Below are 17,737 nucleotides of genomic sequence, written 5' to 3' on the forward strand. Positions count from 1 at the left end.
CGCATGGACATTTGTACAATATTTTTCATGTTGACTTCTGTAAATCCTTGTTATTTGGAATCCAACATTTTCCTAAAGTTACCAATGTATAATTGAAAATAAAATTTTATTCTGACACTATAATTTGTGACAATTTCCTATTTGTCATTATATGCATATGTATTTTTATATATGCACATATATAATGGAAAAATGACTCCATAAAGTCATGTGACATACTATGCTTGATAGTTCTATGTAATCACACCATCTGAAATGATTTGTAAAAGAAGAACTTCAATTAAGAAAAAGTCACCACCAGATTGTCTTATGAACAGCTTGTCAGGTATTTTCTTGATAGATATTTGATGTGGGAGGGCCTTGCACAGAATGAATGATGTAATCCATTAGAAGGAAGTCTTAGGGTGTATTAGAATTAGGCTGAGCTTTCAAGAACAAGAATGCCTGTAGGCAGCTCTCATTCTTGGCTTCTGCTTCATTACTTGCCTTCAAGTCCCTATTTTCAGTTCCTGTCCTTCTTTCTCTCAGTGATATACTCTGGTTTGGAACTGTAAGACAAATATAAACCTTTCCTTCCTCAAATTGTATTTTGTCAGGGTCTTTTGTCATAGGAATAGGAAGTTTAAAACCCATATTGCTAAGACCATTTTTTGAGATGTAAACTTTTAAGATATGCCGTAACAACTTCCACAATAAATACTTCTATTCATTAGGCCCAAGGAGGAACTCACACATCGTTGGAAGTGTAAAATGTCAGAGAACCTTTAGCCCTTGATTCCAGATAGATTGGATGGTCAGTCAGGACCAGAGATAGCCCTGGGTCTTCATCTGCTATTTCATGGGCACAGAGCTTCACTTATATCTAACTGCTTTCTACAAGGATTAGTTCTGCAACAGAGACATCTTTCCAGACCTAGAATTCCTTTATCTTCTAATTGAAAATTTCTACATGTTGACAAGCATTTCTTCTCTATCTCTCTCATTCTTTTCTTCCTGGGGTTTCCGGTCTTCTACTTGGGTTCTCTGAATGAATCGTTCCTAGATTCTGATCATAAGCATAAATGTCTTCCTGCATTTGGTTCATCTTAGTTCACACAGTGACCATCAGATAAGATAAAGCCACTTACAAATGACAGTCTAGGATTCAAAATGACACATTATCCCTCATAATTACCAGGTATGTTTTTTCTTAATAATGGATAATAATGTCTGTAGTGAACTCGAGGATGAATACACAGCAATCTTAGGTTTATATAAGGAGAGGATGAGTCTGTCAAATCCATCTTCATTGTATTGCTGTTTTGTCCTGTTTTTCCTATGGATATGTGTGCTCTCCAAAGTACCATGCTATTCTAGAGTGGCAAACACATGTGACAGAGAACTGAAATGTCACTTTGTCCCAAAAAGCTAGCCAATGTCTTTAAGAAGTGGTGCTCCTGCAGGAGAAATACTTTCAATTACCAATTTGGCCTTAAAAAAATATTCTGTTGGTTAATGTAAGGACCCAACATTTGATTACAAGACAAATATGAAATCTGCATGCCTTTAACAGCCAAAATCTGTTGAAAGCAGAGAAGAGATGCCATGTTTCTCCAGGCAGTTAGCTTATAGCCATAGATGTGAAGGTCTCTCACATAGCTGGTGTGGGCAGAGCGCAGCCTAAAATGGTGTACAGAGACATGGGACACAATACAGGTGGCAAATAATGCACCAGGTTAAGTTATCTCCCAAAACACAAAAGCTACATTTCCTGTGTTTGAAAGGCAAAATCACCCATTCCATGTAGAGGAAGGAGCAGGGTGAAAATAGCTGTAGCAAATGTAGGTACCCAAGCTGAAAACTTTAAACATGTACATGTCTATGATCTGTTGAATACTAATGGGAAGCAGGAGTTTACAGAAAGTTGATTTAAAAAGTAATGCCTTTTCTGATGCTCTGGGTAGCTAGGCAATCCCCATTGATGTGAGTTGCTTGCAGGGGACATGTGGTGGTTCTGCCTGTTGCAACAGGACCCAAGGACCCAGAAGAGGATATTTAGACATGCTACAGTCTTGTTTTGATTTCAACATGAAACTGAGTGTATGTTCAATGGTAATGTTAATATGATACATTCTCCTTGAGAGATGTCAAAATGTCACAAACCAGGGTAAAATGAAGTCTGATATATTAAATCTGTCTATACTTAAATCACTTCATACTACAGAACTTATATTGCTATCTAATCTGATGACATGGGAATATATATGAGACTGCCTGAGACATGAATAAATACATCTCATTGGCTGTAGCATTCCCATAACTTATTTCTACATGCCATCCTTTCATATGACACGAATGAAGATTTACAGATGTCTTTCTTCTTCTCAAACCAAGAGAAGAGAATGATCTTTAATCCATCTGTGCATCCTGCATATCTCATACTTTTATAATTTTAGGACTATATAATACTTGTTACAAATTATGTACTTTCAGAACAAAAAACTGAACACAGGTGATTGGACACAAATACAAGATATCCCAACATCTTGCATGATCTGTCTTCTGCTACTTCAGTTGCTGTTCCCTCAATGTCTACTTCAAAGACAGCTTCAAAGAAGGCTGCTGATCCTAACTGGTCCCGCCCTCCAGGCTGTTCCAAACTGGACTTCAAATAATATAAAATTCTTAACATTTAAAGAGTGGGTTATAAATGTTATTTCTGTCTTGTTTGGCCATTTTTCTGATTTCCTTTAGGCTCCCAAAAGCTAACCTATGCCCCATGATTAGCAGTAAGCAACCTTAAAAAGAGCAATATACCTTTCCCCTTAAAGTGGGTTGGGTAGGTTTTTCGTTGTTCTAATGGGTTATGCAACGTTGTTATAATTTACAAGAATTGGAAACAATAATTATTGGTCTTATTCAGAAAGAAAACAATATGTAGAAACGTAGACATTGGGATTTCTTTTCTTGATCTTTCTTTCTAAGGGGAAAGAGGTTGAACTAAAGAAGAAGAAATAAATAGAAATGATAGGACAAATGGTAGATTGTTGAACTACTCCTCAGTCTAGAGCTTTCCTTTTTATATTCAAATAAGGTTGTTTTTAATTCATTGGAGTTGAAATATGTATATCTTACAGAATAAATTTACTTTGATACATTGGGACATAATTCAAATTTAAGTTTGTCTTTCACACACACACACATGTACACACACACACACATATATAGGCAAATGCAAATGTTCATATATATATATATATAATATATGTGTGGTACATGTGTGTGTGTGTGTGTGTGTGTGTGTGTGTGTGTGTGTGTGTGTGTGTGTTTACTCTGGTATGAATTATTCCACTCATACAAATCATTTATGAATTCAGGTCTTACTTCCAATACTTTTAAAACTGCTATTAAAACTCCTTAAAATACTTTAAAAATACAAGTTAATGATTAGTACTACAGATTCATGGTTATGTCAGTCACTAGTCTAAAGTGTCACAAAATTTATGCTAGGGTTAGGAGATAGATAGATAGATAGATAGGCAGAAAGATAGATGATAGAATAAGTGAGTATTCAACAACCTCAGAGACAAGCAAAATATGGTGTTTAAATTCTTTTTGTTACTTAAGTCCTTTTTGACTAGACATGTTAGCTGCTGGCAGCACCATCAGCCTACTCCAAAGAAGATTTGATCATCATAGGATCCAATAAGGACATGGCTTCAAATGTTACAAGAGCACAGGGCAAAAAAAAAAATGCCTTCGCTCTACTACAGAAAGAATTCTGTGTAACATGGGCAAATATGGATGCAGGCTAAATCAACTGCCATCCTCTGACAATACAGGGTAGGTATGCTCTTAATAGTTTCTGCATCACAAATATGCCTGTCATATATACTGAGCCAGAAGGCTGAAATTGATGCTTCAAAATTATACAGATTTTTGGTGACTATCCAGAGGGTGAATTGTCTCTGTCATATTTATTTTTTTTTGGAGGCTACAATTCTTCACTTCCATCTTACTCAGGTTACAGTTTTATTCCTTAACAAGTTTCTGATAAAGTAAAAGGGTTTTCATTTTCAACTAAACCTAGTAGCCTAGGGATTGAGAAGATGATTTAATATATTAAAATATGTTTTTAGGATGACAGATAGAAAATATGACAGAAAATAATTTAGGTACAAATCCTTTGACTCATCAAGATATGATAGATAATATTTTCTTCAAGGGTCCAAACACATATGGTCAAAACATTATATATGTATGTCTTACATATTTGTTTTTATAGTTATTTTATTCTTGTTCTTATTGTATATAGGTTAAGATTGCCTTTTAATTGGACAACGGGAAAGATATTACGGGAGGGTCTTGATTTCTGTATTCAGATATTAATTGATTACCCCCTAAGATTCTTACAGTTCTAGGAGCAGTTCCTTATATATACCAAAGTGACATTTGTAATTATCGCCCCAAAATTATCCCTGATTTGCTTAGTAAAGTTTCACTTACATCTGAGCTGGGAAGAAATTAAGTAGACATGGCAACAGATTGCACACATGGAGAAGGTAGAGGATCAAGAGAAGAAGAGGGAGGAGATAGAAAAAGCAGGAGACATTAAAGAGTCAGGACCAGCATGGGTTAGCATGGAGGAAAACACATGTCCACATTGGCAGTATTATAGAGAGGCCCCAATGAAAAGAATAAACAAATATTTAGAGACAAGTAGCCCAAATATAAAGGCCAAAAAACAATTGACATGGTTTGTGAGGCTGTGTAATAGTGAGGTAGATTGGGGGGTTATATCTTTTCCATTCCAGAGCGAAACAAAATGTATCTAAAATTTAAAAAAAAGAAAGAAAGACCAACAGGGGATTCAAATAAAATTCCTACAACTTCTGAAGCAGCCGCTAATATTATGTTCAAACTTGGTTATATTATTGCAAAAGATATCTGAAAATATTATCATAAAAGACGACAAGTTCTACAGGTTGTTCATAAGCAGGAGAAAGCAGAAACTGGTTTTCAAGATTTATACTAGGAGCCATTGCAAATTACATGCCAGGGGCCCTGCCTTTATAATTGCTAACCTATAACAAAGGAAAATTTTCACCAATTTCACCAATTGGTTCAAGAAAATTGGATGTTAAACATATTGACCAGTCTATTAGTTCTTGGAATTCTAATGTATTTTCAATTTTAAAAATTATAAATGGAGGAAATTAACACCATATATCCCCAAAGAAAAGTCTTGAATTTATAAAAAGGAGAAAATGGATTATTCCACAGATGATTAAAAAATAAAACACCAATTCTTGGAATTTTATCATTTTGCACTGATGCAAATTAATAATGGCATCAGGACAGGCAGTGAACCAGTACAGCTGATTCAATGCACACCACAAACCACATTAGCCGCCATTCTGAAAATAACTGTGGGAAACCCTAGCAGATTTGTACTTGGATCTCTCTCCATCCAATCTACTCTGGTGTGGCCCATCTGTGTCACAGAGAGTGAACTAGCAGTGGTGAGTCAGGTGGAAGGCACAAGCCACTTTGTCCACCATATGAAGAATGTGTGAGGGCACTCAAGCAAAATTTTCTTGGAGCTCTCTCAGCCTGCTCCTCTCCTGCCTGTCCCAACTGGGGCACACTCAGGAAAACCAGGAGAGCTAATTTGAGTTCAGGCTCTAAAGCCCATTATTTACCCTCATGAGGAAGCCTCTGGGGATCCCTAGCAAATAGGCTTTGGCTTGGAGCTCTCTTCACCTGATCTTGACCTACTAGGACCACATGGGACACAGACAGTGACACTATAGGAGAAATCTTCAAGCCTGCTAACACCAGAGACAATCAGATGCAAGCCAAGAGCAGAGGCAACAAATCTCAGAGCCATGTGACATCATCAGAAAACAGTGTTCCTATCACAGCAAGGCCTGGAAATACTGAAACCCAGGAAGAACAAAAAAAATTTAAATCTGAGGTGATAAAAATAATAGATGACTTGAAGGAGGAAGATAAAGCTCTCAAAAAATACAGGAAAATATATTCTAAAACATGAAAAATTGAATAAGTCCATAAAACATTACAGGAAAATATAATCAAATGGGAGATAGAAAAAAAAAACTAATCTAATAAAAATATCCAAAACCTAAAAATGAAATCAGAAGCAACAACAACAACAACAAGAACAACAAAAACCACAATCTAAGGTAAACTTGGATTGAAAATCCTGGAGAAGAGAAGAGGACATGCAGACACAAGCAACACCAGCAGAATACAAGACACGGAAGGGAGACGGTATACCTTATATACCGTATATAAGGTATAGTAAAAGTTATTGAAACATCAGTCAAAGAAAATGGTAAAACTAAAAATTTCCTGACAAAAATCATCCAAAATATCAGGCACAGAATAAAGAGACCACACTTAAGAACAATAGGAATAGAAGAAAGATAAGAGTCCAAGATCCACAAAACCGAATCATCGTCAACAAATTCAAGAAGAAAACATGCCCAATTAAAGAAATAAATGCCATTAAACGTAAAAGAAGCCTGCAGAATTCCAAATAAATTGGACTAGAAAATAAAATTATCTTGCCAAAAACTAATCAAAACACTAAATGTACAGAACAAAGAAAGAATATCAAAAGCTGCAAGAGAAAAAGGCCAAGTGACAAACAAAAGCAAACCTATCAGAATTGCACATGACCTCCCAACAGAGACAATGAAAGTCAGAAGGTCCTTAATGGATGTCATTCAGATACTATGAGACCACAGTTGACAACCCATACTACTGTACCCAGCAAAACTTTCAACCAACATAGGTGGAGAAAACAAGATATTCTACCACAAAAACAAATTTAAACAATATCTAGCCACAAATCTAGCCCTACAGAAGATACTAAAAAAAAAAAAAAAAAAAAAAAGAAAAACTCCAACACAAGGCTGCTACCAACCCACAGGAAACACACAATCACCACCAACATAAAAAGAAACAGGAGCTAACAACTACTGGTCATTAATATCTCTCAAACTCAATGGGCTCAACTCCCCAATAAAAAGGAACAGGCAAACATAATATCTGGTAAAGTAGGATGCATAATTCTGCATAAAATGAAAATACCTCAACAATAAAAATAGACATTATCTCAGAATAAAGAACAGGAAAATGATATCTAAGCGACCAAATAAGCTCACTCTCACCGAAATATAGTACATTAAGATAGGAACTAAATGGAAAAATAATGAAATTCATAGATGTTATCAATCAAATGGACCTAACAAATATCTACAGGCCATTTCATCCAAATGCAAAAAGTATATATTCTTTTTTATTTAATTTAATTTTAATTTTTATTAACTCATTCATTTTACATCTCAATAGTTATCCTATCCCTTCTTTCCTCCCATTCTTCCCTCCCTCCAGCTTTCTCCCTACTCCACTACCCTATGACTGTGACTTAGGGTGACCTCCTTCCCCTGTATACAATCCTAGGGTATCAAATCTCTTCTTGGTAGCCAGCTATCCTTCCTCTGAGTGCCACACCAGACCTCCCCATCCAGGAGACTTGATCAAATATGGGGCAACAGGGTTTGTGTGAAAGTCAGTCCCCACTCTCCACTCAACTGTGGAGAATGTACTGACCATTGCCTAGAACTGAGCTGGGGTTCAAAGTTTACTGCATAGATTGTCCTTGGCTGTGTCATAGTTTAAGCAGGGCCGCTGGGCCCAGATCCACCCACCAGAATGTTCTTCTTGTAGGTTTCTAGGACCCTCTGGATCCTTCTATTTACCCATTCCCCCTACTTCTCTCACCTAAAGTCCCAATAGGATGTTCTCCCCTCCATCCCACTTTCCTAATAAGTGAAGACTTTCATGGGACATGGCCCTTGGCCTAATGACCAGATATAAGTGAATATATACCGTTTGAGTCTTTCTGCTTCTGGGTTAACTCACTCATTATGATCAGTTCTAGTTCAATCCATTTGTCCACAAATTTTGGGAATTCCTTGTTTTTAATAGCTGAGTAGTATTCTCTAGTGTATATGTACCACATTTTCCTTATCCATTCTTTTACTGAGGGACACTTTGGCTGTTTCCATGTTCTGGCTATTATGAATAAGGCCTCTATAAACATGGTAGAGAATATGTCCCTGTTGTGTGCTGGAGCATCTTCTAGGTATATTCGAAAGAGAGGAATAGCTGGGTCTTGAGGAAACCCTATTCACATTTTTCTGAGATAGCACTAGATAAATTTCAAAAGTGGTTATACTAGTGTATATTCTTCTTAGCACCACAAATTAACTTCTGCATTCCTGGTGTGAGTGAAAACTTGTACAATAATTTTGGAAATCTATCTGTCACTTCCTTTGAAAATTTGGAAGAGTTCCACCTCAAGACCCAGGCATACCACTCCTGAACACATACTGGAAATATGTTCCACCATAGAAAATGGATATTTGCTCAACTATGTTTCTAGAAGCTTTAATAACAAGAGCAAGAATCTGGAAGCAACTCAGATGTCCCACAACTAAAGAACAGATAAAGAAACTGTGGACATTTAAACAATGGAATACTACCTAGCTATAAAAACTAGGAAATCATTAAACTTGCAGGGAAATGTACAGAACCAGAAAAGATCAACATGAATGAGGTAATGCCGACTCAGAAAGATACAAGCAGATGCTTAGACACACAGCCAACTCTAGGTGGTGTACAGGGATTCTTATAAAAGAGTTGGGGTATAGAGGGACAAGCAGTGCTCAGGATCTCCACTAATAGAGCAATAGAGCCAACAAACCCTGGAAGAGGATTGGGGTGAGAGAGAGAATGATGCACAAACCAAGGGCCATGAATGGTGTGTGACAAGACACGCTGCTCAGATGTAATAGATAGGCAGTACAGTCCCTTGTGAATAATACAATATGGGGATTCAGGGCTACTTCTGGCATGGACTATGGACTAGACCTGTTGATCACTTCCCTTGGTGAAGTAGTATTGCCAGGCTACAGAAGAAGGGAATGCAGAAAGTCCAGATGACACTTGGTAAGCTGAGGTCAGATTTTAGGAGAAGAGGGCTGCCGTTTCTGAGGACTAGTGTAGGGAGGGAGATGGTAGGAGGGAGAGACGCTGGAATCAGGAAGTTATGAAGGAGGGGGCTAGTATTAGGATGTAGAAAGTGAACAAAAACGTATTAAAATTAAAAATAAATCAATATATAAGTCGTAAAGGGACTCCATGGGAAAAAAAACAGAGTCCAGTCCAGAGTGATTAAAAAATGTGACATTTACCCATTGTTTCCACTTCCTTCCATATTCATCTTCTTTCTTGTACACAGCTGAGCTTCTGTTCTATGTCTTATTACCCAGAGAAAAGGTCATGCAATTGTCATCAGAAACTACAATCTTGTCCTTACAGTGCTACATTTAGGAATTGCAATATGCCTTTAGTCAATCTTTTAATGACATAACTGTATTGCTGTGGGAGACACCATTCCTCATGTAGGTTGCCACCACATACCACTTAAAGAAAGATTGAGATCTCTATATCCCAACTAAAGATGCTCCCTTCTCAGGTAGCTCAGCATAGTTGCATGTCTTCTTAATTGTTCCAATTGGCATATAACAGTTACTACAGCTAAAAAGGACACCATTCTTACAGACATATTTAGCCATATCCAGATGGCAACGAATGCTTATTTTCTATTATAAAGACCATTCAACCTCTGCTACCCAGCATACCTTTGGTTCTCTTCATTCTCAACAAGATGCCAATTGTTCTGTGTGATATTACCTGGAGACATATAAATGTATATTCACCTCTGATGTGGTGTTGATAAAAAATAAATAAAATGGCCTCATCCATCTCTAGTTTAGTAGACCAATGAGATCACTGAGGTGTTTTATAGGGGTTATCATGTCATTCTTTTCCATCATCTGGAAGGAAGGGCTTTCAGATCAGTTTCTTTCTTGTGTGGAAAATATTCTGTGATTCTACCCTGCTAGTGATACGAACAAGAAGTGATAAATAATCCTTTCCTTAACATATCAATAGCAGACTGTCTTCAGCTTTAAACTCAAAATAAAAATAGTTAAAGTTGAAGACCACACATGATCTCAATATTTTCCAGGAGGAATTTGAAGTAGTCATATCCTCTTGTGTGTTGTTAGCTTAAGGTACACAAAGAATATATTTCTATCACTGAATTTATCTTCTATAATTCATGAGCCATATCTCTCATTTCAGGAATGGATAATCAGGATTTGGCCTCATGATACCTCAAGAAATCACGAAATGGAATGATGTAAGCTCACCTCAGTGATGTATGGAAGACATAATTCAGAATTTCACCATCCTTACTGGTCTGAAGGGAAGTGAAGAGATAACAACAGCATCAGATGGCAACATTTCATTGAGAAGAAAATAAAAACTTGTAATTGTTTTTGGTACATGACACCTGGGGAAGAGATGCTCAGAAAAGTTACCCTCACTTCATGAAAAGTTGTGTACCCACTACAATGGATGTGAAATTTTAATTGCAAGTCTAAGGGGAGATGAGGTCACAGAATTACATGCCCATATCTCAGGTACTGTTTTCCTCCCTCCAGTACTTGTCAGGAGGCATAAAACCTTGAAATACAGTTCAGGAGTCTGGGAAAAATTAAAAATAGTACATGGAATGCATCCAATGGAGCCTATGAAACAGAGACCACAAGTGACACCCATTTGAATATATCACCTAAGCAAGGCTTCCAGAAAAGGCAACTTGAAATTGGATTACATTACAGAACAAAGCCACCTATCAACTGGAGAAACCTCTGAAGCGTGACCTTAGGACAGAGGTAAAATGAACACGAAAAAATAGACTAAACACAGTCACTCACAGTTTCACATTCAGTTTTCCATTCATTGGAATTCCTGTTATTCATTAAAAAAGATAACCAGCAATATAAAGTGCAGACAATTTGTTTTTAAATCAGTCTATGGGTGATCCGTGAATCTTTCTTACTGATGAGCTGATTTTAGATTTTTCTGAGGTGTTCTTCAAAGAACTGTAAGAATGCAAATGAACCATGGAATCTCATGAGGAATATATATCTGAATGCAGGGTACTTGGGGAGAAGGCCTTAGCCTCTGTCCTGTGATGTGATTGATGGGGACAAAAACAGAGCGCATCTACACTGAAAGAAGTGTAGTCTGAGATCATGATGAGGTTGTTTCCTTTCTATAGCATGATTAGGAAATTTTACACCATAAGAGGAACCATTGTTTAGCTATTTAAACACCACCAGTCATATGTGGATCATTTGTTTTCACATATGTGTTTTCTTAATTCTCTTTGTAAAAAGGAATATATGAATGATGGACTGATTGGATAGTTGAGAATACCATGATGTGCAGAAATAAATTGAAAGTTTATTTAAATATTACATTATAGAGGTGACCCTAATGGTTATCTAAGGAATGCTATATTTAACTTATTTTTAATCTTAACACTAGAAATCTAAAAATTAAAATTTATTCAGTATAATTTTATCTTGTGTGTAAGAAGCCCTGTTGTGTCTTTGTGTATCACATGTGTGACAGGCATACACATAGGCAAGAAAAAGATATTGCAACCACAGAACTAGAAATCCAGTTTGCTGTAAGCCACCATTTGTCCTGAGACCTGAATGCATGTCCCATGGAAAATCAGGCAGTGCTCTTAACTTTGAACCAGCGCACCTGCCCCAGTTACTTCAAGGGTCAGAAAGCTCAACACTTGAAACTGATATGTGGCAGTGTGTACCCATTATGCTAGAGTTCGGTGGTTTGTAAATTTTACTTTTCTTTCTGAGATTACTTTTTGAGTTACTTGGTAGTGCAAAGTATATCATCAGATCCACAGACATATTTGGTGTTACTCACAACCCTTTATCTTGCGCTTTTTCTCTTTATGGAAATTAAAGCATGGCAGGGGAGTATGACTGGCTTCATTTAGGTTAGCACATTATTGCTTATTTGTTTTTTTAACATAAATATAAGTAAATCCTTATTCAATGATCCAACAATAGGACACTTTTGCATAAATACATTACTTACCCTGAGCAAAGTTTCTTTGGGTGTATATTTCCTGCTGTACATTCAAATTTCAAATGTTTATTAGGCAAACATGGAAACTTTCACAACAAATATAATGCAACATCAACAATTTGTAAAAGGTGAAAATGCTTTAAAAATTCAAACCTATGTATGTGGCTTATCATTTTGAGTACAGAGTTGAATGTTATAACAAGTAGTTGTGAGTTCCAGTACCCTAACTGTCATCTTAGTGTACTTGAATGTCCTAAATTTTATCAATAATCAAGTATGAATTCATAAATTCTTGGTTCAGGTGAACTTATCTTCCTTTTTCTCATATGATGTACCTTCTGCACAGCCAGTGAATATTTACATAATGCTATACACTTCCTTCAGACTAGGGGTGATACCTTAAACACACTCTCTTATCTTATAATGCTGTCATTTAGATTCTCATAGAAAAATCAAGGAAACATTGTACATAAGAGAAATTTGAATAGATGATGTAATATGTAATAAAGTTCATGCATCCCATGCCTCATTATCCTTGCCAGAATCCTAGAAAACAAAAGTTGACAGAATGTGGATAAGTGACATAGTGATTGGTGTGATCTTCTTGTCACAGACTGTGGTTGGAGTCCTGGGCAACTCCTTCTTACTCTACCATTATCTTTTGCTTTACTTCATGGGATGCAGGCTAAGGTTCACAGACTGGATTCTGCAGCACTTGATTGTAGCCAACTTCTTAACTCTGCTGTGTAAAGGAGTTCCCAACACAGTGTCAGCTTTTGAGGTTAAAGTCTTCCTCAATGATTTTGGGTGCAAACTGATCTTCTACCTTCACAGAGTAGGGAGGGGTGTGTCCATCAGCAGCACCTGCTATTTGAGTGTCTTCCAGGCCATAACCATCAGCCCAAAGAGCTCCAGATGGACACAGCTCAAAGTCAGATCTCGCAATTACATTGCCTCTGCCGTGTACATGAGCTGGATCCTGTCCTTCATAGTAAACATTGCTTTTCCTATGTTCATGACTGCAATATGGAACCATAAGAACATGACAAATATTAGAGTGTATCAATACTGTTCTTCTGTTACTCATGAAAATGCCCTTGACATTTTCTATGCAGTATTACACTCAACTCCTGATGTGATGTTCATGTTGATGACGCTTTGGTCCAGTGGCTACATGGTTTGCATCCTCTACAGACACAAGAGGAGAATGAAGCACATTCATAAGAGCAACTTCTCTTTCATGTCCTCCCCTGAGTTCAGAGCCACAAGGACTATTCTGCTCCTGGTGAGCACCTTTGTCTTTTTTTACACAATTTCTTGCCTCTTACAAACAAATTTGTCTGTTACACGTGATCCAGATTCTTTCATGGTGAACATGGCTTCAATGTTCTCTGCATGTTTTCCAACTGTGAGTCCCTTTCTGGTGATCAGCCATTAACTCTATGACTATCCCTTCAGTTTTCCCTGTGCAAAAAACCAGTACATTGTCACCGTACAAGTGACATTGAGATGGTGTGTTTTGAATAGTGTACACAATTTGGTAAATCATGTAGGTGTGTGTACATATATTCTTCATCATGTCATTAAAGCAGACAGTGTGGATTCATAAATAAATATGTACACATACAAATTGTTAATATATTGTAAATTGGATATTTGCATATCTTAATTTTCACATAAAGAATATTAATGTTTATATATTTATTTTAATTTGTCATAGCTTGCAAAACAATGGTTTGATTCACAGTCTATTGTGTTGATATAAATCTGGTCCTTTTCTACAGCAACAGTTAAAATTCTTTGCACAGTTTTTAGCCACTCTTCACAAAACGACAAATCTAAATAATGGTATACAAGTAGAATTTCATTACCTTCATGCCCTGAACTGAAAATATTCAGAAATATTATAGAATTTGACTAATAGAGAATATCTCCATGTGAATATAGTAATAGTGGTACTGGGGAAGGTTACAGAACAAAATGGTTTGCTCACATGGGCATTTGTACAATATTCTTCATGTTGACTTCTGTAAACCCTTGGTATTTGGGAGCCAACATTTTTCGAATGTTACCAAGTTATAATTGAAAAATGAAAATTTTATCTGAGACTATAATTTGTGATACATTACTATTTGTGAATATATACATATATGTATATATATTTATTAATTTATAATGAAAAAAGGACTACCTTCATAAAATCATGAGACATACTGTGCTTAATATTTCTGTCTTCAACTCAACTAGAATGAGTTGTAAAAGAAGAACCTCAATTGAAAAAACGTCACCACCCGATTGTCTTATGAAAGGCCTGTCAGGTATTTTCTTGATAGATATTTGATGTGGGAGGGCCCTGCACAGAGTGAATGATGTTATCCTTTAGAAGGTAGTCTTAGGGTGTATTAGAAATTAGGAAGAGCAAGCAAGGATAAGGATTCCTGTAGGCAGCTCTCGTTCATGGCTTCTGCTTCATGACTTGCCTTCAGGTTCCTATGTTCTGTTCCTGTCCTTCTTTCTCTCAATGATATACTCTGGTTTGGAACTGTAAGACAAATATAAACCTTTACCTCCTCAAATTGTTTTTGTCATGGTCTCTTATTACAGGAACAGGAACTCTAAAATCCATATTGCTAAGACCATTTTTTTTTAATACATTTTTATTAATTTATACATATTACATCTCAGTTGTTAGCCCATCCCATGTATCCTCCCATCCCTCCCTTCCTCCCACTTCCCCCCCCTACTCCCCTCCCCTATGTCTGTGTCTGAGGGGGATCTCCTCCCCCTGAATATGCTCATACGGTATCAAGTCTCTCCTTGGTGACCTATTATCTTTCCTCTGAGTGCCACCAGGCATCTCCATCCAAGGGACATGATCAAATATGGGGCACCAGAGTTTGTGTGAGAGTTAGATCTTCTTCTCCACTCAACAGTGGAGAATGTCCATCGGCTAGTCCGGGTAGGGGTTCAAGGTTTTTACTGCCTATTTTTTCCTTGGCTGTTGCCACAGTTTGCGGAGGACCCCAGGGCCCAGACTCGCCTGTAGTTTTCCAGGACCCACTGGATCCTTCCATTTCCTCTTTCTCCCAGGCTTCTCACACCTAAAGATTCAATAGGATGTCCTCCCCTCTTACCCATTATTCTGGTAGGTACAGTTTTTCATGGGGACGTACACCTTGGGCTAGTGTCTCGATATAAGTGAGTATATACCATTTAGCTCTTTTTGCTTCTGTGTGAACTCACTCATTATGACAATTTCTAGTTCAATCCATTTGTCCACAAATTTTGGAAATTCCTTGTTTTTAATAGCTGAGTAGTATTCCATAGTGTAAATGTACCACAGTTTCTTTATCCATTCTTCTGTTGAGGGACACGTAGGTTGTTTCCAAGTTCTGGCTATTATGAATAAGGCAGCTATGAACATGGTTGAGCATATGTCCCTGTTGTGTGGTAGTACATCCTCTGGGTATATTCCAAGGAGTGGAATAGCTGGGTCTTGAGGAAGCCCTATTCCCATTTTTCTGAGAAAGCACCAGATAGCTTTCCAAAGTGGTTGTACTAGTTTGCATTCCCACCAGCAATGCAGGAGTGTTCCTCTTTCTCCACACCCTCGCCAGCATGAGGTGTCAGTTGAGTTATTGATCTTAGCCATTCTGATGGGTGTAAGATGGAATCTCAGTGTCGTTTTGATTTGCATTTCTCTGATGACTAAGGAGGTCGAGCATTTCTTTAAGTGTTTCTCAGCCATTTGATATTCCTCTGTTGAGAATTCTCTGTTTAGCTCTGCGCCCCATTTCTCTATTGGGTTATTTGGTTTGGTGGTGTTTAATTTCTTAAGTTCTTTATATATTTTGGATATTAGACCTTTGTCAGATGAAGAGTCGGTGATGATCTTTTCCCAGTCTGTAGGCTGTCGCTTTGTTCTCTTGACAGTGTCACCAGCCTTACAGAAGCTTCTCAGCCTCATGAGGTCCCATTTATTAATTGTTGATGTTAAGGCCTGGGCTGTTGGTGTTCTGTTCAGGAAGTTGTCTCCTGTGCCTATGAGTTCCAGACTCTTCCCCACTTTTTCCTCTAACTGGGTTAATGTCTGTGGTTTTAAGTTGAGGTCTTTAATCCACTTGGACTTGAGTTTTGTGCATGGTGACAAATAGGGGTCTAATTGCATTTTTCTACATGTAGACATCCAGTTAGACCAGCACCATTTGTTGAAGATGCTGTCGTTTTTCCATTGAATGGATTTGGCTTCTTTGTCGAAAATCAGGTGAGCAAATGTGTGTGGATTCATCTCTGGGTCTTCAGTTCGATTCCATTGATCCACTAGCCTATTGCTGTGCCAGTACCATGCTGTTTTAATTACTGTTGCTCTATAGTACAGCTTGAGATCAGGTATGGAGATTCCTCCAGCGGATCTTTTATTGTAAAGGATTGTTTTTGCTATTCTGGGCTTTTTGTTTCTCCATATGAAGTTGAGAATTGTTCTTTCAATATCTACAAAATATTTAGTAGGTATTCTGATAGGGATTGCATTGAATCTGTAAATTGCTTTTGGTAAGATGGCCATTTTTACTATGTTGATTCTTCCAATCCACGAACATGGTAGATCCCGCCATCTTCTGATGTCATTTTCAATCTCTTTCTTCAGAGGTTTAAAGTTTTTTTCAAATAAATCCTTCACTTGCTTGGTTAGGGTTATTCCTAGATATTTTATATTGCTTGTGGCTATCGTGAAGGGAGTAATTTTTCTAATTTCTTCCTCTGCCTGTTTGTCATTTGTATATAGGAAAGCTACTGACTTTTTTGAGTTTATTTTGTATCCTGCCAATTTGCTGAAGGTGTTTATCAGCTGTAGGAGTTCTCTGGTGGAATTTTGGGGGTCACTTATATACACTATCATATCATCTGCAAATAGGGATAATTTTACTTCTTCCTTTCCCATTTGGATCCCCTTGATCTCCTTTTGATGTCTTATTGCTCTGGCTAGAACTTCAAGAACTATATTAAAGAGATATGGGGAAAGTGGGCAGCCTTGTCTGGTCCCTGATTTTAGAGGGATTTCCTTGAGTATCTCTCCATTTAATTTAATGTTGGCTATTGGTTTGCTATATATAGCCTTTATTGTGTTTAGAAAAGTGCCTTGTATTCCCGATCTCTCCAGAACTTTAAACATAAATGGGTGTTGGATTTTGTCAAATGCTTTTTCTGCATCTAAAGAGATGATCATATGGTTTTTCTCTTTCAGTTTGTTTATATGGTGGATTACATTGATGGATTTCCGTATGTTAAACCATCCCTGCATTCCTGGAATGAAGCCTACCTGGTCATGGTGAATGATGTCTTTGATATGCTGTTGTATTCGCTTTGCGAGTATTTTGTTGAGTATTTTTGCATCAATGTTCATAAGAGAAATTGGTCTGAAATTCTCTTTTTTTGTTGGGTCTTTGTGGGGTTTAGGTATCAATGTGACTGTGGCCTCATAAAAGGAGTTTGGTAATATTCCATCCATTTCTATCTTTCGGAATAGCTTGAATAGTATCGGTATTAGCTCCTCTTTGAAGGACTGGTAGAATTCTGCGCTGAAACCATCTGGCCCTGGGCTTTTTTTGGTTGGAAGACTATCAATGGTTGCTTCTATTTCTATAGGCGAAATAGGGCTATTTAATTTGTTTATCTGGTCTTGGTTCAATTT

General features: G+C 37.2%; 1 protein-coding gene across 1 annotated transcript; it reads left to right on the forward strand.

Moving 5' to 3' along the window:
- Positions 1-12,616: 12,616 nt before the first annotated feature.
- LOC311609769 (vomeronasal type-1 receptor 4-like) lies at positions 12,617-13,486 on the forward strand (the record flags this gene model as incomplete). The annotated part of the gene is made up of 1 exon (XM_084803108.1): positions 12,617-13,486. The coding sequence occupies one exon, from the start codon at positions 12,617-12,619 to the stop codon at positions 13,484-13,486; it is 870 nt and encodes a 289-aa protein (XP_084659234.1).
- Positions 13,487-17,737: the final 4,251 nt, after the last annotated feature.

This window comes from Acomys minous (assembly GCF_964271855.1).
Source record: "Acomys minous genome assembly, chromosome: 2".
Taxonomy (NCBI): domain Eukaryota; kingdom Metazoa; phylum Chordata; class Mammalia; order Rodentia; family Muridae; genus Acomys; species Acomys minous.